The 25,980-nt window shown below is 36.7% G+C and overlaps 1 protein-coding gene across 2 annotated transcripts; it reads right to left on the bottom strand.

The window, feature by feature from the left end:
• Nucleotides 1-1,310: 1,310 nt before the first annotated feature.
• LOC100891792 (zinc finger protein GLIS2) lies at nt 1,311-25,942 on the bottom strand. Of its 2 annotated transcripts, none has more exons than XM_030980621.1 (7): nt 25,470-25,942; nt 13,657-13,957; nt 8,487-8,710; nt 7,765-7,923; nt 7,090-7,241; nt 4,707-4,825; nt 1,311-3,255 (listed from the first exon to the last, which is right to left on the bottom strand). In XM_030980621.1, the coding sequence occupies exons 2-7, from the start codon at nt 13,934-13,936 to the stop codon at nt 2,477-2,479; spliced, it is 1,713 nt and encodes a 570-aa protein (XP_030836481.1). In that variant the 5' UTR covers nt 13,937-13,957; nt 25,470-25,942; the 3' UTR covers nt 1,311-2,476. The 2 variants fall into 2 exon arrangements, with proteins under 2 accessions (XP_030836481.1, XP_030836482.1); XM_030980622.1 differs by having other exon boundaries at nt 7,771-7,923.
• Nucleotides 25,943-25,980: the final 38 nt, after the last annotated feature.

Raw genomic sequence — 25,980 nt, 5'->3', positions numbered from 1 at the left:
AGTGCCTCAAAAAAGTAAAAAACTTTGAGTGGCCGGTTTTACCATACTCGTTTTCCCCAATACACTGTAGTGTTATGAAAACTGTTTGGCAAACGCAAAATTTGATTTTGATTTTCAATCATAAATATCTTGATAATCAGACAGGCATTCGGCTTGTAAAAGTCATGGGGTTCCTGACTGGCCTAAAGGTTTATAATCATCATTGCAGCATGAGCTAAATCAAGGATTTTTTTAAAGGATCTAAGACAAAGATACCGGATCCCTTTAATAATATTTGGACGAACAAATACTATGCCTTCCGTTAGACATACTGTCCACTTACATGCAGTGCAAGTTTAAGGCAAATCTTGAGTACTGACAATAGATTAAGTAGTTCATATTTTGTGATTGAAAGGTTATATTATGATGGGTATACAGGTAATTTAAATTTCAAGAATATTGTGATATAAAATTAAAGAATATAGACTTAAGCAATAATTTTGAGAAACTGACCCCTGAATTCTAGATGTAAATGACCACTGGTCAGAATTTGTTCTGCTGGTGAGCATCGCTGCTCTACTGTATACAAAATTATGTAGGCTTAGGATTAATTAAGGTCTAAAACTTGCCAGGATACATTAACATGTGAGCTAAGAACCAAACAGGACTTTGCATAGCACCATTCAAATGCACAAATGTATGTACATGTTCAACTACATGAATCAGGGGTGATAGTGAGCACTAAAAAAAAAGAATTAAAAATTAAAATTTCACCCTCAACCACGCCCCCCACTACTGACGCCCCCCTTGAGTATAAAAAAGAGGATTCAGGGGGGGGGGGGGAATGGCAATGGCATCTAACAACATTCCCCCCTTTTTAGTAAGAAAAATGAGGAAAAATTTAGGGAGAAAACAACAACAAAAATCTGGTAAAAAAATAATAATGAGGAAACCAATTTAAATCGGGTAATTATCAGGCCTGATGAATGTAGTATACGTGGATCTGGTAAACAACTATTCGTTCAAAACCTTAATAATAGTAGAGGAAAAGTACCTAGCCAATTAAAGAATAATACAAAATTAAAACAATATTTTCCCAAACTTATATCGAAATAATCATTAACCCCCAACAGAGGTGACATGAATGCATTTAAATTCTGCGTTCAAATTTATCGACACTGAAAAACAAGAGTTGTGTGTTCGTAAAATTAGGTGGCACACATGTACCTAAAATAACTGAATAGATTACATAACACATGTCAGCTCACACAGTGAATTCTGCACATTACGTTGAGTCAAAATCAAAACAGTGCAATGAAATAATTGTTTACAAAAAAGAGGTGCAGCTTTCAGCAACACAAGGAAACAATAACATGGGTGTGTTTCCAAAGTGCTTCGTTGAAATACTACAAAAAGTAGCTTGTCTCACATATCAAGGTATGTGGTAGGCATCAAAGTATACCGATCACCAAAAAATATTGTACTCTATAATTATTTTAAGTGCTCCAAGTTTATACTATAGTGGAAGTACATAACCTTCAAATTTTACTTCTACAGAGAGATATCACAAGTATAAATACACTCTTAATAAACAGAAAGGCGACTTCTGAGTAGACTATTTGATGCAGGCGTATATGCTCACATAGAACGTAGAACATAAATTGTCCAACTTGGGTTCTGTGCAAAGGGACATTGTTTTTCATGCCCCTTATTATTGTTTCAGTAGACTGGTACACTTTAAGAAATGCAGTGGGTTCCATTAATGGTATACTCTTCTTAAAGGATTTCAATTGTTAAATCAGAATACTCCTTATTCTTTTGATTGTCAAGCAATGTGCAAAGTAAACATAATTTTAGGTAAACCAATTTTTTTACAGGCTTTAGGAAAAAATCAAAATGGATACAGGGTGAATTTACATGATTAAAAGGAATCCATACAAGGTTTCATCCTTGTCAATAGACCAGTGCACTATCTTTTATCCAAGTCTACATAGACTTTCAAGTTAATAAATATCAAAGAAAATTAAAATACAAATTAATAAATTTCATTACTACAGTATTTCTTTCATATAAACTTACTCGCTTGCCAGGGTTATCGCATCTTCAGCTCATGCTGAGATTTTGTCAAAAAAACTTGTGCAACGTTTGTTTAGGGAAGTCATGCAGAATGACCCCAAGTTAAAAAGAACAAAAGAATATTGAAATACTATATGACTGTATTCAGTTTAGTAAGAGTAGACTGTTTAATCATTCAAAATACTTTTATGATGCTCTCAGGATAAAATCCATTGAAAATCCTTTTGAAAATTTTGCAAATTGAATCATTTTCAAAGGTTAATAAAGGCACAATGAATTTCGTGACAGATATTTTTCTATACCATGCGATAGAAGAAGAAAAAAAATCAAAAATGCCATATTGCCTAAAAATACAAAGTATGAATACAATATTTCATAATATCTATAAAAGCCAATTACTGATGGAAGTTAAGTACTATTATCATGACATACTGCTTGATACAGCAGTAGTAGAAGGCACAGACTGTGTTTTAGCTAGGGGATTCACGACTCCAGGAATTAGAACTTCCATCCCCGATGGCTTTATCGAGAGGCGAAGTCTCTCATCCCTTTTGGTAGAGTCCAACGGTAAGGCACCTAGACCAAGATTCAGACCCGCATAGGTCGCGTCAAGTTTGGCACTTTGCATAAGAGTCCCTGCGGTGACAGGCTCCAGCAGATGATTACCCATAATGCTGCTGGATGCGACCGCGGGGCCAGCGAAGAGGGGGCTGGTGGGTAAGGCAGTCGAAATGCTTGTTAGCGCCCCGGTGGGTACCGTCACGTAGCTGTAGTGAGGTGGTAAGTTTGGAGGGTGCACTATGATGGGGTAGACGATCACCCCGTCGGATACACTCGTTCCCGTACTCATGGTGGGTATGGCTGGTACGATCGACTTGGGAGTGGGCGTCGGTGGTGAAATGGACAACGAGGGCGATGTTGAAGTTATACTTAAACCAACAGGACCCGTTATTGCAGTCAGTGAGTTAGTACTATTAGATAGAGAGTCGGTTGATTTAGACGAGTGACGGTTTGCGTAGTGACCGTGTGATTTTATATGTTTGCGTAAAGAACTAGGGTCCGTGTATCGTTTGTGGCAGCCGTGCACTTTGCAGCTGTATGGCTTTTCCTCTAAGTGCGTGCGTGTGTGCTTGAAGCGGTCACTGGAGTTTGAATAACGCTTGTTACAACCTTCAACTGGACACACATATGGTCTTTCACCTACAAAGAGAACAAATAACATGAGAGCTTAAATCGTTTCAGAATTTTAAAATTGGTATGTTTATTATGGGGGATTCATATTCTTACAACCTAGAAATTTCTCACATTACATCTCGATACATGTATGTTTAAATATCTTTCTCTTATGTGTACCTTCTCTGTCTGATACAAGTTCAGTTTGATATATTGCAGACAAATCCAATCTTATTTACTTCGTCATCGAAGACTAGAAGTAAAGTATTTCAATCCCAGTGTGCAATAGGGATAGTTCGCAATGAAAATGACAAAAAGAAATCATAATGTAACCATAAACCTAACCTAGAACCCAATCTTAACGTAACCCTCACAACACATCTCTTGATACAGTCAAACCTGTTTATAAAGGCCACTCAAGGGAAACAGAAAAAAGTGGCCACTGTAGGCAGGTGGTTGCTCTAGACAGGTTCTACAACACATGTTTCTTTCTCAAGGGAGACAAAATACTTGACCACTATAGACAGGTGGCCCTTATAGAGAGGTGGCCACAAAGTCAGGTTTGACTGTAACCAAGGGCAACAGTAGGAGAAGCAAATGTTGCATCAACAAGCCGTCATGCAATGTGTGCATAGGGACCTCATTGAAGAGCATCCCCTGCAAAGCTAGATCAATACAGCAGGGAGTTTACATTATCTCACGGTGAGAAAAACAGTCATTCAGTTCTGTGTAACAAAAGAGATGACATCATCTACACAAGAAATTATTTTTATCATTTTGCTTCTAACCTTCTCATAAAATGTAAATTCATTCAATCTTAGGACGTTATATTGACTGATTTGCGGGAGACCTAAGCAATGTGTGTATAAAGCTATATTGTTTGCCACCCCCTGTAAGGTACTACTATACACAAGGATGTGAGTTAGTCTAGTGTTATTATCAGTAGTATGCTCAACTCTCTGTATAACTGACTCAGATGGACCCCAGTCCGAAACACAGTCTTTCGGATGGTGACGTTACAGTTTCAGTACCCAAACATATAATTATATCTGATTGATTATGCATCTGTAAAAACTCAATTAACCACAAACATACATATGTACACACACACACGCATGCATTTTCAAACATGTATAACTTTTAAATAACAAAGATGGTAGAATTTAATTTCTGAGGCTGTGAAATGAGTCGTGTCTGAAGGGGGCTTTTAGCTTGTTCACATATGATGTGCGGAAACTGGGACATATTTAAAAAATGTAAATAAATGGCAAATGGGGATGAAAAGTTTCTGCCCACAATAAAGGTCCTTCACGTAATCATTATCTGTCTGATCAAGCTATGAAAATACAAAACATATTCATAACACTTATGTCATAATCTTCATTTCAAACACGAAGCCATCATCATCATAGTTATTTTAACTGTGTCCCGTGTCAAATGTGAGCAGTGTTTTAATAAGGTTACTGAAGATGACATACCTGTATGGGACCTGTTGTGTATCTTGAGGTTCTCCAGCCGTGAGAAGCTCTTGAGACACAGCGGGCATTGATGGGGCTTCTCATTAGTATGCGTACGAACATGGATCAGCATCTTATATCTGTCACACGAGTAGGATGAGAAGACAGCAAAATAGACGTGTTCAGGCATTCTCAATAGTAATACATTTTCATTTAAAACAAATTATATATATATATATACAGTATATATGGACACATAATGCGGCATGAGGAGGGCTTGATGCTCACAGCTCAGAGTCATAGAAGGTCGTATTCATGGAAAAAAGAAGAGGCGAAGACCTCGTAAAGGCTTTCTAGATGATGTAATCACAGAATGTGGAGCAACAGGGTATGAAACAATGAAACGGATGGCTCAAGAACGAGTAACTTGGAGAGACACTTGATATAGAATTTTGATTGGGTCACTAAACCTGTCGTAAACTGACAGATCACTATTGATTACATATGAATAATTAAAACAATGTAAGGATATTTTCCTGTCAAAATGAAAAAAAATACAGTATAACTGCAAAATAGATTAAAAAATGGAAATAATCATATCAATTTCAACTCATCCCATCCCCCCCCCCTTTTTTTCCTTTCTTTTTTTGTTCTACCAATTAGATTAGTAATCCAACTCATTTATCATTATATTTAAATATCAAAATGATAGCACAGAGTTAGAAAGAAAGAGAGAGAGAGAGAGAGAGAGAGAGAGAGAGAGAGAGAGAGAATTACAGCCACAGCAATGTTAATCTATTACACTGTTGTCAAGGGGGGTAATTAACAGTTTACACCTCCATATACATCTTCAGATTCTAGAACCTTTTCAAGATTCTTTTCCATCACACCAGTCATCAATTTAACTCTACAACAAAATTTACAATTAACCTTGAAATTCAAAATTACAAGTGCATGCATGTTAGTTTACCCCATCTCGGTTTCACAACAAACATCTTTGCTTCACATCTTGGGATTGGGGTATTCCCAGTTCACAGAGTCAGCCTCTACTTTAAAAACAGCTAAAGTCACACTATACCAAGCATTGTCTCTCCTACACATGTTTGATAAAATCATGCATTAACACCTGTCAGCCACATAGTTCGGCCCCTTAAACAGAAATAAGAAAATTTCAATGTAAGCAATATCTCTAATCCTGCCACACCCTAAAACTAGGCCAAATATGCAACATACATGTACATGTACACATGAGAAAACTCCCCTTTCTCATACTTTCTCGACCTCTCTCTACTCTTTCAAACAAATGTCAATGTTCCAAAAAACACTAAAACACAACATTATGTTCATGCATCGCCATGGAAACCTGGAGAGAAAATGATAACCCAATTTCATGGCCAACTTGTGGAGTGTCATCAATCTCTGGCTAAACAGAGCCTTCCATTGTCTGGTAGAATTCTGACACTGTGGGATGAGCCCAGGTATGCAACATCAAGGGTCAAATGTAATACTGAGGTCAAGGGTAATATGAAAGGGGCGAGGGTCTGTTCGCATAGCTGGTTATCTGCCTTTCTACAAAGATTTATCTTCATCATCCTGCTTGTTAAATGTTTGTGACATATCGATTACTGGAATACTTCTTATTAGTTAATATGTGATGTGTTGTATCAATTGGTGATACAAACTGAATTACCAATACTGGTATGTACATGTAGTTTCAGCCACTTGCAAATAATGCTACTAAATGTACATGTACATGCAACAACAAAAAATTAATGTGGGGGGATGTTACATGCATATATTTTTTTAACAGCACTTCCAAACCTTAGGAAGCATTTAAAGTCAAATTCTAGTTCAATTTCCTCTTATTTTGAATGACTGTGTTCAATTTGATTACCTGATTTGATTCAACCAATCATGTATTTCTCCACTCTTACATGTCCCTCATTGAAACATTCTTTCATTTACTTGGTAAACCAAATCCATTCAATTCCATGAATTTCAAACCTTTGATACCTTTCCAAATCTTTTCAAATCAAAACCAATCCGTTCCAAATTTACCTTGCATTGAATCCTTTTCCTTTCCTCTGACACCCCTCCCATCTACAGCAGTACTCAGTGTCTTTCTCTAACCTCACATGTCTCTCATTAACACGATACACCAATTCAATTCTATTCCATAAATTTCAAATCCTTTCAAATCAAAACCAATCCATTCCAAATTTACCTTGCATTGAATCCCTTTCCTTTCCTCTGACAGCCCTCCCATCTATAGCAGTACTCTGTGTCTTTTTCTAACCTCACATATCTTTATTTTATTTGCCAGGTAAACCAACTCCATTTAATTCCACACATTTCAAATCTTTCCAAATCTTTTCAAATAAAAACCAATCCTTTCTAAATTTACCTTGCGTTGAATCCTTTTCCTTTCCTCTGACAGCCCTCCCATCTACAGCAGTACTCTGTGTCTTTCTCTAACCTCACATGTCTCTCATTGACATGATACACCAATTCATCAAGCCTGTCAAATCTTTGGAAGCAGGATGCCCACTTACAGACCTAGACAGGAGGACATATAATAAATTTGTGATATTAACAAAATAATAATATGGCAGGAATAAATTTGGCAGGCCAACAGAAATTTCAAATGTAGGCCTATGGGGAAAACATTTCTGCTAAATATCATTTTTTTTCAACTTCTTATGAAGGGACTTTTAATTTCCAGCATATGCTGCAATGAGTGCCCCTTAAAATCACCTGGCATTTAAATGATTTAAAACATGAATTCATATGACATCAGGAGATAATTTCATTTATTAAAACCTAAGTGATCTATATCAGTTTTCAAATGCATTCAATCATATAAAGGATGCCCATACCCATTTGTTGTGGTGGTGGAGGTGCCTTTTTGTGTAATTAATACAAAGCACATGACAGAGAAATGTATCAACGCTCAGACTACGCTTCATTATTTCAGATATTTCCCTAAAATACAGTATCGTAACTTTAAGGCTCAATCATCATGGGCAGCAGAAACAAAGTATATGTTATTTATTAAAAAATCACAGGAAGATATTTTTACATTCACCAGTAATGTGCGACATGCATTTTCTTCTGGTCTGTCGATGATTGTCTCAGAATCGTTCTTAAAATCATTCCCATCTCCCACATGGTCGGTATGGAATATGGTCCTTGTGTACCCTATGGAACCACTTGACTTGCAGGAAGAAATATTGCTTAGCTGGGGAAAGAGGGGAAAGAAGGAATATGAAATATGTTTAGATTGAAAAAGAAGAAATAGTGTCAGAGAAGAGTCAAAAGAGACACTTGAATAAAATGTGTAATTACTAACTGTAATTACAAACATGCATGGCATGCCTTCCCCTCTACACTCCCCTCCATTGTGGAAGAAAATGAAGTTAAGATTAGGAAGCAACCAAATAAAATGATAATTCTTTATCAAACTGTGTCTTTATTTTGGTCCGAGACTCAGTAAGCAGTGATGGTTCACAATCTATTTCAATTCCTGCTTTAAAAAAAATGAAAAATGAAAAATGAAAAATAATAAACCATTTTTTCAGATTCTCCTCTTTAAACCAATTCAAAGGTGTATGGCAAATTCTGTTGATTACCTAATAGCTTTATCCCACTGGAAACTTGTTCAACTTCTCTAAACGACTAGAAACTCCACCAACAGTGTAACAATCATAGCTTGGATTTGTCGAAGGAAATTTAAACATGTACATGTATATTTTGGATAAGTGTCAACACATCTACACGTATATTCATATATATCCATCTTACATTTATCATGCCGTCTTTTCCACTGATTGACGTCATGTGCTGCGCGTCCGACAGACCACCGACTAGGAGGCTGTTCAACGAGGCTACTGGTTTATACTCCATCCCTGTATCGCTGTGTTCAGTCTTGTTCTGTAGTCTTTGGTTCGATTGTAAGGCAACGGGTGTCAGAGAAGGCCGCTCACTCGATAGATTGTCTATTCCACATCCCACTAGTACTGTCACTCCTATAAACCAAAAAGATGAATAATCAAACATGAATAATCAAACATGAATAATAAAAAATGAATAATAAAAAAAAGTAAAGGGTACCAAATAATGTACATGTATTCTAAAAGTCTATTCATGTGATAAATTAGTGCATGAATCTTCCCTAGAATGCACACAACACTACTGTAATGTATCTTTCAGAGGTACAGCACGATGGCTCAGTGGTAGAGCAGTGGTTTCATAACTTCCAAGGTTCATGCTTCAAAACACAGTTGATGTGAATGCATTGATTAGCAAGTCCCATTTGGCCTGTCATCGTCAGCTTGAGTTTGCCAAATAACCGCTACTTTCAGACTTGGGATATTATCCCAAAGCTCGAAATAGCATCTTCACCAGACTGATATGCTCATCACAAACTAGCTCGGAATAGCGGAATATTTTGATATTTCTTTAGATAGATCCCCTTGATCACTTCTCTGTAAGCATAAAACACGTACATGTACTTGCTTTCATAGTTATCAGTTGGAAAATAAACAATAATTATCTGAACAGGATAAGCCAATGTGCCAGGTTACAAAACTTTAAACAATTAAACTCTTTCGCACCAATTAGGACGTGGATAGAATTAGAAATAAAAAGTGCAACTGGCTAAGGCTGTACATGTACATGATTAAACTAAAAATCAATAGATCATATGATAACCTTTTTTTGGTAATTTTTTTCATTCATTGAAAAAGAAACAAATGTAGGGCATTGATACTTGATTTTTTTTCCCAGGAAGCCTAATGAAACACTGAAGGGGGCAAAAATAATTTTTCCCACGAGAAATATTTCGGTTTATTTGTCTCCATAAATTCAAAATATTTCGGTTTATTTGTCTCCATAAATTCAAAATATTTGTTTTTGAATTACAGCGTATGTTCTTACTCATTTAATGCTGGGAAAAAGCAAAACACTCAACAGAGCATGCTTATTGATTTTTTAGAATGGCACAATTTTTCACACATGTATATCAATATTCACCCAGCATGACATTTCTATTGATTGCATAAGTCATGGTGTTTTGTGAGTATATTTAGTTAATTTGGTTGACTAAGCAACAAGGTAATTAAATCTACAGCAAAGTATACTGCTAACATGGACATCAAATTCACTAGCCCAAACCTTGCCAGAGATGTTCCCAAAATCCACCTACACTGTAATTACTGATTGCGTTGTATAATGGAATATCAGAGCAGATATACCAACATTCTTTGACATTTTTTTCCAATATATTCCACTTTTGTTGAATGTACAGATAATAAAAAGGGTTAAATTTTACAAGAAATGGGTGCGTGACATTAACATTTTATTATTGGCCAATGAATTTTGGTTTCCCAGGAGTAACACCTACTAAAATGCAGCTGGCTCAGAAATCAGCATGAAAGAAAAATTTGTGAAATTACTACCTTTATTCAATATCAAAAGTATCATGATTCATATACATGTAGTATCTTTCCTTATTTTCACACATTTGTGTCAATTCTAAAAAAAAAAAAGGAAAAAAACTTTAAAGAAGACCTGATTGATGATCAAACAGTTATAAAAGGTCTGATTTTTATCTCATTTTCTGATGATCCTCTGCGACTATCTCACAAGCTATTATATCTCATGAGAACAAAATTGATTTGTTAAAGAACTGGAGCATCCAAATAAACTCAGATGAAAGATTTTATTGATTGATGAAGAGAGTATACAGTAGTAGGTCAGATACACGTAGGGAAAAATCACTGGCATGTGGACAATAACACAATCCGGCACGCCAATTAGGAAAAAAGGGAAAATTCTTTCATTTTCGATTTCTTTCATCGTTGGGGATAACAGGAGCGTGTAAAGAGTTTAGATGTCAATAAAATATGGGTTGTCATGGAAACTGGTAACACTGCAAGGATTCCTTCCAAACCCTGAATGTGACCATAAGTTATGAATGATGATCAATGGAATGGACTAAAAGCATAACTGCCAACCCTCCACAGTAAAAAAAAAAAAAAAAAAAAAAAACTATCCCTGGATGCAAAATAGGGAAAACAGTACATGTTGTAAATTTTTGTAGACAAATCTCTGAACATGACTTGTAAGACTTGTAGTTAACATTATTTTTACTAGAATCACTCACTTTCAAAAAAAGACTTTAATTAAATTATGTGTGTGGGGGGGGGAGGGGGGAGGGGGGAGGGGGGGGGAGGGGAGGGGGGAGGGGGGAGGGGGGAGGGGGGAGGGGGAGCTCCGGCTGACAGTTTCTTCAAAGACTTGATTTTTTAAAATAATTTTGTCTTTATTTCTCCTCCTTGCCATATCCATATTTTTGTCTTTTTACAGTATGTTAATTACATCAATTTAGCCTTCATTTGAAGCCAATCTGCACTAGTTTGGCCAGGAGGTATTGTACCTCCTTGCATGGTCAATGGCATGCGGTTATCACATCAAATCAGCTCTTGATTAACATAAAAAAAAAGGGACCTTGGGGATCAACAGGTATTGCTTAGGCAATGTTGGCTGTATAGAGGGTGCAAGTAGCTTCAAGTAGTGCAGTGGGGCTTTAACCTTTATACACTCCAGTCTCTACAAGATAAAACAAAGCAAATAAATCCATCTCTATTGAACCAAACAGAACTTTATAAAGGCAGAAATTGGCAGGTTTGTCATTGTGTAACACGAGACAAACTGGGTGTACATTGACTAAATGTCATATCAAGTATCAGAGCACCTTCTCACAGCTTTACTCTTCAGACCACAGAAACCAAGGATTCCCCTCCCAAAGTCAAGTTCAAGGTCACCTTGTGGGGTCGAGGGTCAAGCTACTATTTAGATGAGAGGCCAGGTGTTCTCAATTTCACTCAACCAGGCAGACCTTTGAATGGGGATCCCAAACAGAAAGTGTGTTCAGATGATTGAGTTTCGAAAAATCTGTGAAAAATGGCCCTGTTTCATAAAACTTGTTATCAATAACAAGCTCAAATATGGCAACAACAGCTACTGAAATCATGACATTTTATTGGCTGAGAGCAAATTTGACATAAAACTTTAGCATTTGTTATTGATAAGAAATTTTATGAAACAGGACCTATATTAAAATCAGGTTTTAATTACTTGCAATTTTGAGTTAATCTAATGAATGAATGGCAAATTTGATTAATATAAATTTGATAATTTACTGTATGTGTATACATCTGTAAATTATAATCTCCTTTTGGGGGAAATTTAAACCTTAATATCTTGAATAAAACTCAGAATCTCTGGTTGTTTATCTTTTATTACACTCTTTTGATCCCTAAGTATTAAACATGAATGTGTTACAAACTCAAATCTATATTTCAGCTTACATTATTACTGAATCAAGTAATTTGAAATTTACATCCACAGCTACATGTATGAACATTCACTAGTATTATTTGTTTCTTTCCCCATCCATTGTACAAACACACTTGCAAAGGAAGCCAGGGATTCAAAGTTCAAAATAATTCCTAGAGGGGAAGAAAAAAAAGGGGAAGAAAAAAAAAGAGGATCAAAACAAGACGCTGGGAACCAAAGTGTAGGTGGCCGTTCTGGCGATTTCAGCTAAACTAGGTTGCCATGGGAACAATCTAACTGAGTGTAAAACAGAAGAATGGACCTGAATGTGGGCGGTGGTATGTTGACACTGGAACAAATACTGAGACAGTGCTCACCATCAGATGTGAACTCTGGAAAGGTCTTGATTTCAGATCAGACAAAGTGAATTTTGAACTGAATGAAGACTTGATTTTTGTTTAAATCCTATCACCATTACTCTTTTTTGAGAGATATCATGATGTTCATTCATCTCTCTTTTTCATTATTGGGCTAAGTTTTTTGTTTTTGTTGTTGTTTTGTTTAGTATATGTTTGTATTTGTTGTTGTGTTATGTTTTTGTATATATTTTTTTTTATTTTGCTGCAATATTATAAGCTTTCTGTTTTTGTTTTGTTTTAGTGTTTTGGTTTACATTTGTTATCTTTTATGTTTCATTGTGATTCACAAAGGGTACATGTACGATTTGTAGGGAGGTATTGAATGCTAAGACTCTGAGAAACAAGCTCCATTTTAAATTATTAATCTGTTGCATTACGGGGGTACCTCGAAATGACCAAGTACTGCATTTGGGGGAATGAGTGAGAAGAGATTCTCACTGCAGTCTTGGGACAAAAATGACCCACTGCAAGTCTGCAACAGGAATCTCAAATCGGTAAGTTGTTCATGAAAAGTTAGGTACTGTATCTTTGATCTCCCCCAAAGAACAGCACTTGATAGCACCAAGGAAGAATGTCATACCTATGTTGGTTTATAAATAAATGCAATACAAGAAATGAAAACCATAAACAGCCTGTAGTCCTGCAACATAATGCTTCGGGAACGCCCTTTTGTTGTAATGCTATACAGTTGGTAGTTACAACAAAAGTATGTGTTCATATACCTGGAAGAAAAACAGTTTTCCTAACATTTTCATAACATCCGTCATTCCTGCCAATTTGCGTCTCTAGTTTGGTTTTGGTATACATTACGTATAAAATTCACAAGCATTCCATGTCCATATTCAAAATACCAAGCCTCAAATAATATCTGATGCCTATGGTTACAAAAATATAACTGGCCCTTGCAAAAAGGCACTATTACATCAATACCATGAAATTCCTTTTTTTTCATCTACAATGTACATGTACATTTGCGCTAAAAAACCCAACCAAAATTATCAATATGTCCTTGACTCCATGTCTATGCCTCCTGCCACATACTGTAAACTATAGCAAGGTAGAGGAATTTGAATTTAATGCTCGAAACTATTCCCTAAGCTGGCACATTCTTTTGATAATATCACATTTTTTTCATGACTTCAATGATCATATCATGAAAAATGGGACAATTCTTGCAGCATGACAGCTGATGAAAAAGGGCACAGCTAGCATACCTGGATCGGCAAGGGCAGATGAAGCAGATGACGTCATCTTCTCGATTCCGTCTTCGTTGTTATTGTTGTTGCCATGGGGATCAGTGACTCCAGATTCTTCATTCTTGGAGTTCAATTGATCGTGGCATGCACTGTCCTTCCTCCACTCGTCTTTGTTCTGGGAGTTTGGAGCCGCCTTGAAGGGGGGCGGCTGAGGTCTGAACGTTGTTGGGGTGTACTTGAAGTGGATACTGGTTGCGGGCAGGGCTTTGTCCAAAAGGGGAGAGTCAATAGAATCCATCAGGCAAGGGAAGGCTCACTCCTGCATTGGAGATAGAGAAATATAAGAAAAAAAGTGAGAATTGATTAACAAAGGCAAAGACAAGAACAAAAGTTACATAGAGAGAAAGAGTCATCAACAAATACAATGTATTGAAAGCTTCACACCTTATAGATATTAATCTACATTTGCCACTCTCCACCTAGGTGCAGTAATTATGTTTAGAAAGGAATTTTTCAAATGCTTGAGCACCTTACCATGGTAGCCCGGTTGAAGGTAGGATAATAATATGATTGCAAAGCCCTAAGAAAGAACAATATTTGAAGTGATGAGGCTACACTGGGTGAACAAGATAATATTTTTATTATCATGTTGGCATTAATAATGTAAGGAGTGGAGGGATATCATAAGCTTTAATTGTCAATTTTCCTTATCTTCATCAGATAAAACTATATTATCTACAATGTGCATGTACATATTTCTAGTATTTTCCTGCATTGTTTCAAACTTTCAAATCAACTTGATATCGGTGTGAATTTCAACTTCAACTTCAAATACAAAAATTATGATACCAAGAAGAAAAAAAATCAATTTCATACTGACAGCAGCAACAGGAGTGTCATCATATACATTATAGGATGGGTACATTACAATAGAATAAACAAAAGTTACCCTTCATCTTGAATTTTCTAGGTGATCCCTCCAAATCCTAACCTCTATCACCCAGTGACGTACATTCAAACAATGACAGTCACTGTTTCTACATTCAACATTCTCAGTCTTCAGCCATTTAATGGCAGTTCTTCAGGGAATGGAGTCGTATCAGATTTATTTACTCTAGGGACTGAATGTTAACTGGTGAAGATGGCTCTCCATTTTTGGGTGGGCCCATATCTTGGACTACACACATTTACATTTACATCATTTGGTGTAGGATTGGTGTTCGGTGTTGGTTTTAAGGCGTTTCCATCGGTTTCTTTTATTTCAGCACACATCAAAATGTGTAATTATTTCAAAACACATCTAAAGATTTGTTTGCAGGCTTATGTAGATGTAGATCTCTTATAAAAGCAAATCATTCAACTACAAGGTGACCGACATGGCTCCTGCGAAAATTACTCCAAGCTTTATTACATCACAGGGTTAGGTTAGGTTAGGTTAGGGTTAGGTTAGGGTTAGGTTAGGTTAGGTTAATCGATATATTTGGTAAATTAGTTTATCTACATGGTCTGTGAGAGATAAACGCATGTGTGCGTATAGTCCCACATACATCTTTCTGTGTACAGTGCTTGTAACTTTACGAAGACTGGGCCGAATTTCTTATCATTTTGATGATTCCAGAACCTTGCAGTACACACCAATACTGCTAGATGATCAACCTTTTCTGATCGATTCCACCATGTTTCTTTCACAATGCAATCGCATGACCACAACTGGTCTTTACCTTTAAAGGTACATGTAAGAAGAATTTTATTAGAGTGAGAAATCAACGCAGAGCACTTGTTGTCAAACAAAGTGTCATAATCATATAACCAACCACATAACAATATATTTTACTGCTCCCATACATTGAGGTTGTAATGTTCTATTCTTGGTTTTCTATTGAAGTTACGAATTATCACCTTAATAAATCATTACAATCGGACATAACCCATATGAAAAGAATATAGACCTTCAATTTATTCCTCTGATTTTGAATATCTGCATATTCAAAAACGAGGAAAGAATGAACCATGGAAATAGTCTAGATATGGAATATTTCCATGAGACAATATGCCCCAAGGGAGAGCATCATACATTTTCGACAAAGCATTTGTGCACACACACACACACACATATATTGTGCACACATTGTACATGTACTGCGTGTATTGTCCTCTTGTAGTCTTATACATTCATTCAACATGCACAGTATGAATAAAAATAATGAACACAAAAGAATTTTCATAGCGGACCCTATAAAATGTATGGAAAACCTCAAGCATTCACAACCACCATTTTTACAGGGGAACCCCTGGTGTGGGTACCTTGGGAAAAATTTTCCTCCCAAGAAAATGGGTCATCGATCAGTAGTTGAGAGGCGTGTTTCCATTATGCCAAAGTCAGCAAATATTGTGATTCTTTTTGTTATTTTCTTTTCTTTCTTAGATTTTACAAATCATTACATAAAGCCCTTTTTCTTTTCTTTAACCTGCCTGAACATTCACTGAATCACTGTCAGGAAACATTGTTCATAGATGAGACTGGGTACTGAAAATGCAAGATTCTAATCTCTATAAAGGCAAGCATGGATAGTCTACCTCTGGAAATGCTTCCTTAGAAAGAAGGAATATAGCTGCCCCACCCCAACCCCATGATTCAGTGTATACATCTACACTGCATCACTTATTTACTTCATTTTGTTAAAACAAATATTGGCAGATCATTGTTCGCTTCATAGTTCAAAAGATTTCTGGGGAGGGGGAGCAACATTCTATTGAGAAAGAAACGTTGGGGTTATTAAATAACAGTGAAAAAAGACCAAAATTCTCAGTCTTAGCCGCGAGTCTGGCCCGCGCCATTAATTGTCAAGTCCGTGTAGCGCCTGCACTTATTCATACAGGATATACCAGAGAAGTCTTCTCATATTTTTCGTTGTTTTATTGTTTTTTTTACCAAGAATTACAAAAATTTGGAAATTTACAGATCACACAACAAAAATTGGCCTAAATCTGGGTACTATTGTAGGAGTTTGTTTACTTTTGATAAATCTGGCTGCACACACCGACTGAGCTGTTACAAAAACATCAAAATAACAAACAACTTCAGTTTGGTGAGAATGAGATAATGGAAACAAGTACCGTCTTGGGGTCAAAGGATTTGAAATTCTCTTCTGGAGCAAGAGGGAGCACTGTTGGGGGTCTCGACTGAGAACAATATTCCCTTTGACCTTTTGTTTGGAAGGCTTGGGTCTACCATTGCCAATTTACTTTTAATCTTTTCACATTGCCAGACCCAGAGTATGAAATGGCTAAAGGGGGCATGGAGGGTTTTATTTCAAGAACTTAAGATGGACTATTGGGGCGTTTTCAAAACTGGTCTATACCTTTAAACATGGCCACTTTAATGTCCATTAATGTCATTTAATGCATTTTAATGTCATTAGTAATTATAATCACGATTGTGTTGAAATAAATTAGACGATCGAAGTGAATGCGAATAAAACATTTTGATCAACAAACAATCAGTTTGTCTCTCCAAATTGTTATTACTATTCTTTAAAGTGTATGAAACGTGAGAGTGTATTAAAGATGAAGTTGAGTTCTGGTCATGCGATTGCATTGTGAAAGCATCGGTGTGGAATCGACCAGAAAAGGTTGATCATCTAGCATATAAGAATTTGTGTGTATTGCAAGGTTCTGGAATCATCAAAATGATAAGAAATTTGGCCAAGTCTTGGTAAGTTACAAACACTGTACACAGAAAGATGTATATGGGACTACACGAACACATGGCGTAAAAATCCTACCCCCGAGTTTTACGATGTTACATGACATATTTCGAATATGAAGGCATTTGAAGAGCCATGCTTTTCAGGGAACATGTCTTACATGTATATGATGTTCTTCCACACTTGCATAATAAGAATGATAATGCTCACAAATTATTTTTTCACCTCTTCCCAGAACTCAACCTTCTCTTTAAAGGTAGTATGTCCCTTTTGCAGCCAACCTCAAATGCTGTAGAACTTTGCAGGAATTATGATTATGTCATGTATGTCCTATCTGTGAAATTTAAATGTTAGCAGTGTCCTCATATTCAAATTATGCAAGGAAAACCGTTTACTTGCTAAACTTCACTGTCAGACACTATTAAGTGACTGACTGGTTTCTTTTCATGAAAAGAGTTGTAAAGGCTACATGAGTATTTGTCTACATCAATAACCCACTTCTTGTGATGGCCCAGGTTAAACTGATTGAATCTTTGCGCAGCATAAAACGTATGACCATTCGGTACAATTGTCTGAAAATCAAGACTATTACTTTTGGGCTCTATAGCCCTAAAGTCGATTTGACAACTAATAGTCGTTATTTTCCCACTTGAAGACATTTTCAAGCCCCACCTTTTTTAGGGAAGTTCTAAATTGGTATTATCTTTCAAATGCAGTTGGAATTTAACTTTTTCATTTTTTTGGCCTGCAAATGGGACATAGTCCCTTTAAGGTAACTAACCCGTCTGCATATATAAGATATGATAAAAAAGACTATTCAAGGATTAAAAACAAGAATATCTTTCATATACAAATTAATTATGGTGTGGAGATTTTGTTTTGGGATTTTCACTAAGGGGACTATGGGCAAACAAGTAATTATTGACTCTCCTCACCCCCCCCCCCTTCTTCTCTCCGGTGATTTCGTGATTTAATTTAATGTCTTCTCTCATTATCTATGCATGCATCCCTCTTTCTCCGGCTTATACTAAACACTCTGGTCGTGGTGCGTTGGAAATTTTGTTTAATGGAGTCTTCAAATCGGCCCTACACCCTGGGAAAATCTTATCTTAAATTAGCGTCTGTTTTTAACCATTTGTAAAAATGGGGGTGTGTGGGGAAATTTACTTTAAAAAGAAGTTGGAAGTCGCAATTTTATTAATTTTAATGATAGAAAATAAGAAGACAACAATTAAGCCTGACATTAGGAAAGACAAAGTGGCTTTTAGAGAAAGTGTAATACTACAAGGGAATATGATAGGCCTATTAATAGAATGGAAAAGGGGAAGAATGAAAAGAGTGAGAAGATGTTGTGGGAAATTAAGAACTACAGGTGTACCAAGAGAGGAATACAAAAGAAAAATGTTTAAAAAAAGGGAATTGAAAGAATTCATTTGCCAGATTTAATAGTGATAAAGTAAAAGATTGGAGAAAATCAAGATTTACATGAGAGAAAAAGGAGAAGGGTAATAAAGGGACAGAATAAAATGTAGAAGGCAACATTTTAATAGACTGACATATAAAAATAAAGTGAGAAATAAAACTTAATAGGATGGAAATTACAAGGAATGATGGAAATATAGACAGAGAAGATGTATAATTGTGGGAAACAATAAAATAACAAAAATTATAGAAGAAAAAGAAAAAGAGGAAATACAAAAAGAGAGTATATTATAGGCCTAATGGAAAATTGTGGTAGAATGCACAAGAAGAATTAACAATAAATAGAGGAAAATAGAGGAAAAGAGAAATGAAGGGTGGAAATAAAGGGAGAGAAAGAATTACAGATGTACACCTGTAGAAGAATGATTTTTTTAAAATGGCGCTATGAAAACATAAGATGATAAGGGAAACCAACAAAGAATATCGTAATGATTACATGATGGAATTTTAAAACAATTTAAGAGGGAATGAAAAGACAAACACTTTAAAAAACAGAGAAACTACGACAGAGGGCAGAAATACGATTAAGATGTTATAGCAAAAGGAATTCTAGAAATGGATGGTAGAAGAATCAAAGATAAAGATATACATGAATAAAGGATGATAGAAGAGGTGGAAGGAGGAAAAAATACCGGGGATGTGGCGAGAGGACTTAAGACAGATTAAAGTGATAAACAATACATAGACCATTAAGATTCATTGATGTAAGGACGAAAGCAATAAAATTAAGAGTGTTTAAAAATTTCAAATCTCTTTTCCCCCTTATAAAGCCGATTTGAAGACACCATTGACAAAAAATTGTCCCAGCGAGCTGTGACCCGAGTGTTTTCCAGGTCGCTGCGACCTGAGTGTTTAGTATATATGCCCTTTCTCCTCCCCCGCGTGCCCCCCCCCCCCCCCCCCCTGATCTGCTTCTTTCAGGATTAAATCTTGGATGTTAAACTAAGAGTTAAGTAAGTGTAGAAGCCGTAAGTGAATGCAAACAAAGCAATTTAATTAACAGCCATTACCCTATCCGTCATAATAATTCCTTTCTGATTTTATTATTAATAAATGCTGCTGATCGAAATGCTGTCATAACGTATACCACAAACACACACGAGTACCCCCTCACTTTCGTAAGCGTTCTGACGCCTCATTCATTTTATGTAGGCAAAATACTGCTCTGTGACATTATTTCGTGTGGTCAATGATATTGAACATGCTCAATAATGAATGGGGATCTTGATGTTAAACTAAGAGTTAAGTACCGGTAAGTGTAGAAGCCTTAAGTGAATGCAAACAAAGCAATTGAATTAACAACCATTATCCTGTCTGTCTTAATAATTCCTTTCTCATTGTATTATTAATTATATGCTGCTGATCGAAATGCTGTCATCACGTGTACCACAAACACACATGAGTACCCCTGGCTCGATAATGAAGATGGTGGTGAAACTAAAACAATACAATGTTTCATTATCATGAGATGATACTGTCTTGCTTTCCATAGTGATAGTGGACCTCGTCTGTTGAGTAAACATAATATACAATAAACCCGATTTGTGTGAATATACCACTAATTGAGATTTTGTATTAAGATCTCTGTCAATAGTATTATGTAACAATAAACATTTCTAGCCATGAGAATTTGTGTCAAAATCTCTTCTAATGAAAATTCTGGTAAACATTCCAAGTTCGAGTGATAACGAGTGGTGCTTGCTATATACCAGTCAGTTGCTTTGAGTGACGATCAACTTCATGCAGGTTTTCATCACTTCAATCAATCCTCATATCATCATCCGATCGTGGTGACGTTCACCTTTTCTTTGATCGCGTGTGCCATCATCATTATTAAAGCATGACCATGGATATTGATATCAACACCACGACGTCATTGATGTTGGTTGGTGTCGGCGAAGAATCGAGCTCATTGTGCTTCTCTGTATCGTCTGTTATCAAACATGCAACGTTTGGAGTTGCTATTTTGATCATGACTACGACGCTCATCGTTAGCCCTTGTCATCAGCGACTTCGTAAGCAACATCACATCTTCCCCTACAACCTCACGCTCTCCGACTTATGTGGTTCCATTTTTATTGTAATTTTTGGAGAGACCAACGAACTTCCTCAAAAGGTAGGCCTAATTAACCGTCATTTAAAAAGAATAATCACTACTTTTAATTATAATTTAGCTAAAAGAAAGAAAAAAATATAAACATGTATATAATGTAAATATACTATTCAATTGCTTGAAATTTAAAATGAATAAACACTGATGTAATGAAAGATGATGGAAATATACATGATACAAACTGTACGAACCCTCTATAATATCCCGTGATCCAAGTGACAATGCAAGTAGTCTGTTCTATCATTCGTGTTTATACCCGTTTTGTTATTTCTGATTTGTCTATTTTTTATGAGGGTGGCCCAGCCCCAGAGGGGATTTTTTTTTCTTCACATAATTTGATGCGTTTTTGTGCTCAAGTCATTGTTCGGAAAGTTTATAAATGTATTGTTTTGTTTTCTCAACTAATTTCAATCATAATTTATTTCAGCTCGAAAAGCTTATCATATGGATTCTCTGCTAAACACTCTTTTAATAACTGGCTACTAAGAGAAGAGATAGGACAATCAAGAATATCAAACTCTCAGAACTTTGCAGGTCATTTATTTTTTATTTTCATTCTTTTCTTTTCATTTCGATATTCTTTTTTGAATTTTGGTGACACATTTTCATTGAATATTTTTTTCTTCTTCAGATTGAAAACCTCCTTCTCATATTAATAGCAGCATCTTTCGTGGTATCCCTGTTAAGCGTCGTTTTGGTGACCGGTTACCAATTCATCACTATCAGGGTAGACCCTTTCGGCGCCCTCAATATCATAATGACACCGCGCTTGATTGTGACCTGCGTAGGGACGTGGGCGATATCGCTCTCCATTTCTTCGGCCGTTGTCAAAGCCCGCCAAGAAAACGTCTTCATCTTTCTCCTGTGTACAGCCCTGACCACCACCATCATTACCGGTCTCTGTTACGTCTTCATCTACCGCTCGGTTGCCATGGTACCTTGCGACAGCAACATCACCCGGCAACGGAAGGAGGAGAATCAGAGAGTGCTCCGTATGTTCGGTCTTGTCTTTGGGACTACTGTCCTTTGCTGGATATGTACATGGGTGAATTGGGCACTTCTTAGTTTTGGCATCGAAAACGGGTGTCTTTTTAATGCTGGGTTTATCATGATTTGTGTTAACTGGATTGCAAACTGTATCATATACTGGTGGCGGCTCAAGGAGTTTCGTACAATGTTCGCGTTCTGTATGAAAAGTAGACGCACTGAGGATGTACAGATGATTCGCGGGAACTGATATCTCGTAGAGCAAGGACTTGATCTTGATTGATATCCAAGGGGAGTAAGGTCAGCGGCATAGCTACAGATTGGGAGGGGCACGGGTCACGCGCCATCCTGGATCCGCCACTGGAAATGATTATGTAATGGGCATTTGGAAATAACCAGGGGAATCGCCTCGTGGTAGTCATTGACAGGAATAATACATTCAGTACAGGAAACACTGTTATAGAGTTTATATATTAACAACAAAGGAGTTGCGAGCAAATCTGCTCTTGCTCGGTAAAAAACGAAGACCCTGTCTATATTATCATTTAAACAGATTAACAGATGACGGTTACAACATGGTCACCTTGCATTATATGTCTTCAGTTACAATAATCATGATTATATTGGAATAGCTTAGAAGCTGGTACTGGTACAGGTACCGTAATTAACGGTGTATTAACCGCACTTTTTTTTTTTAAAGTTTCGATTTATGCCCCTCCACCTGGTGCTATGCCTGGCAATGTCTCCCAGCTCGACTCACACTTGACTCACCACTCGGAAACAAGAACAACACTCAAATTTGTCTGTCATCTTGGTTTGAAAGTAATCTTTCTGATAGATCTCAATATGTAGTTTATAATAATAATTCCTCCAATTTTTCTTCTATTACATGGTGTACCACAAGGTTCTATCCTAGGTCCCCTTCTGTTTTTTAATTTACTTTAATGATCTTACACACACACAAAAAAAATCTTGGCAATTTTTTTTTTTTTTTTTTTTTTTTAAGGGTGAAAAAGAGGGGTGCGGTTAATACACGAGGGCGGTTTATACAACGTTAATTACGGTAGATACCTTATATATACAAGGCCCATTGACATTACAGGCTTAATCTAATTCAGATCGGTTCAGTTTGGTTCAGCTACAGCACTATCTTTGGTAAGACTTTAATCTACACTTGCCAAACTTAACCCAGCTGAAGTAAATGGGTACCTGGCTGAATTCCCTCAAAAAGCCCTCCATACATGCATGTATGTACTATGTACAGTCCTAAAAACCAGGGGGGTGTTTCACAAAGATCCTAAGTAGAACTTAACACTAAGTTGGACTTAAAAATTATCGACAGCCATTGGAGCCATAAAACAAAATATATTAAAAAGCAGAAATTCAAGTATTTCAGACTTTTTATAAATTCCACATCCAGAACATGAAATCTCCTTGATGATAGAAAATATGAATGATTTGAATAAACATTTTATGCCTTTCAAAATAACTTTAACAAAATATTTTCAAATATGCTAACGGCTTTCCATAATTTTTAAGTCCAACTTAGAGATAAGTTCATCTTAGGATCTTTGTGAAACACTCCCTTGATGGCAGCTTCATAACCACTACCCAACCACTACCCACTAATAGTAATATAGAAAAACCCAATATATGAGCACTTCATTCCACCTGTACCTTCTTCTTCTTCTTCTTGGCTTGGCTTCCTCCAGTTTGGAGAACTGCAGTTAGTGCAGGTGTCGGTAGTACACATACAAAAAGGATAGGTAGGTTTAAAGGTGGCATCACATACATGTATATGTAGTGGAACGTTTAACATGGAGGTCAAGTATGAAACTGAGAGAGAGATTGTGAAAGAGTGAGGGGTTGATCCAGTCGGAAAGAGAGGTGTGAGAGCAGGAGCCAAGTAGTGATAGCTTTGTGAAGCATTCACCCTTCGTTTTACATTTAATATTGACTTTGTGTACATGCAACTACATACATATGCATACCGGTAAAAGAAATTTTACATAAAAACAGGCAATTTTCTTGGATGTTTGAAACATCAAGTAAGACGATACCCTACAAAGAGGACTGTACTCAATGGAAGAAGAAGATTTCAAATTTGTCAATGTTCAGGATTTCAAAAGAGGATATTTTATTGGTTGGTTTAGGATTTAGAAAAAGGGTAAGCTTTCATAATGTCCACAAAACATGTGAATGTGTAAAGTGTACAGTACAGTTGTATCACTTGTATGTAAAAAGTTTTGGCAAAATAGGACCTACTGAAAGTTTACTTCTTTTAAAGAGGGATTCAATTTTGTGGAAAATGTTTTTTAAAGTATGCAAAATATCATACATGTACATGTACCCTTGGAGGCATAAAGTTATACAAAACTTATTTTCCCCTCAGTGTCCGACTGTCCGCTCGTGAGTTACTCTTGTATTTGGCGCTGTGCAGTTTCAGATATACAAATGTACATGGACAGTTGAATAATTTTATCAGGATTAAACTTGTCCTTCTTCAGTGACCAGATTTGATTTGAAAGAAATCAAAGAATCAGAGGGTATGTTTTTTAAACTCCATATCATATAGATCGGATCCGGGCTAACTCGGACCAGGGGACAACTCGGCCCAGCTGCAAAAACTGTCATTTTTTGTCATTTTACCCTAACTCTAACCAAGCTCTAACCCTAACTCTAACCCTAACCCTAACCCTAACCCTAAACCTAAACATGCAAAAAATGACCGTTTTTGACAGCTGGGCCGAGCTGTCCCCTGGTCCGAGTTAGCCCGACTTCATGAAGCGACAGCAATACAAAGTTACAAACCCATATTCATAGAATAAACATAACTGTACAATCGCACTTGCACATTTACAAAATTTAGAAATGCATGTTTGATGAAATTATAAGATTTACAAAATTTAAAATTGCATGTTTGATCTTGGATCTTGGATTCTTTTCCTCCTAAATACTCTCAAGTAGAGTTTTGACTGGAGGTGGTGGAGGGTGGACGATTACATTTTGAAAAAAAGTTCTGCATTTTTAAATGAAAGCAGGAAGGTTTGGTCGATAGGTGTTTGTTGTAGGTTGTTCCATGTCTTTACAGTCAGTCCTTGGGAAATATGAGTTGGCATAGACGTCCGTGGCCATGTTGGTGTGGCGAATTTGATGAAATTATTAAAAGACCAGCAACAAGCAACAAGTTCAGGCTTCATCAGTCACACTTTGCACATTCATAAGTTCATACACCGCAGGTTTGCCTGTGAAAATTGCTTCACTAAGAATCTTAATCATGCAATGGCCAATGCAATTGATTTATAATAAATAAATATTCAACTGTAGAACTAGAAGTAGAAGGTAAACATATTGGATAGTCAATAGATCTATGTATACCCAACAATTAACATGGATTTTAAGAGATTAACACGATAATAGGGCGAAGCTGAACTGTTATGGGTTAAATAATTAATCCTCATTATCCCATCTATTCGAATTTAGTTGTGTATGTGTGCGTAAATACGTGTCTGCACTGTACTTTTAGGAATAGGTCTACTTACAAATGCAATGTTTTTCAAATTCTATCCCGTGCTGAACTGCGCTGAGGGCTGAAGCTGCAGAGCTCGCTCCCCGCCAGTGTCCGGTCCTATCACTGAGCAGAAGCCATACCGCCCTCACCATTAGTTCTCGAGCTTGTCTTGTTCTCTCGTCACTCAACAGGCTATAATAGTATAATAGCTTTTTCGGATGAAATGTTCAGAAGACTATTTCACAGATACAGGCCGGGTGCATTGACAGTTGTTTTTCAAAATAACAGTGAAAAAAAGAACCTAATTCACAGTCGTAGCCGAGCCTGGCCCGCGCCATTAAATTTTAAGTCCGTGTAGGCCCTGTACGTACGTACGTATTCATACGGGACATACCAGAGAGACTAGACATAGTACGGGTACGCTACGGCAGACCGGGAATCGCATGCGGCTAGGCTATCTAGCTAGCACCACCAGCACTAGTGTTCACGCATGCATGATGCGATAATATCTGCCAAATATTGTGAACTGCGCATGCTCAGTT

The sequence above is a fragment of the Strongylocentrotus purpuratus genome, unplaced genomic scaffold (genome assembly GCF_000002235.5).
Source record: "Strongylocentrotus purpuratus isolate Spur 01 unplaced genomic scaffold, Spur_5.0 spur5_scaffold_11, whole genome shotgun sequence".
Taxonomy (NCBI): Eukaryota; Metazoa; Echinodermata; class Echinoidea; order Camarodonta; family Strongylocentrotidae; genus Strongylocentrotus; species Strongylocentrotus purpuratus.
This window is presented reverse-complemented; position numbering and strand designations above follow the sequence as displayed.

Coding starts and splice junctions, on each gene's coding strand:
- LOC100891792 (XM_030980621.1), bottom strand. CDS start 13,936: ATGGATTCTATTGACTCTCCCCTTTTGGACAAAGCCCTGCCCGCAACC. Junction 4,826..7,089: donor GGAAAAGGATTCAACGCAAG/GTAAATTTAGAA, acceptor CTCGTGTGACAG/ATATAAGATGCTGATCCATG. Junction 3,256..4,706: donor ACACAACAGGTCCCATACAG/GTATGTCATCTT, acceptor TTCTCTTTGTAG/GTGAAAGACCATATGTGTGT.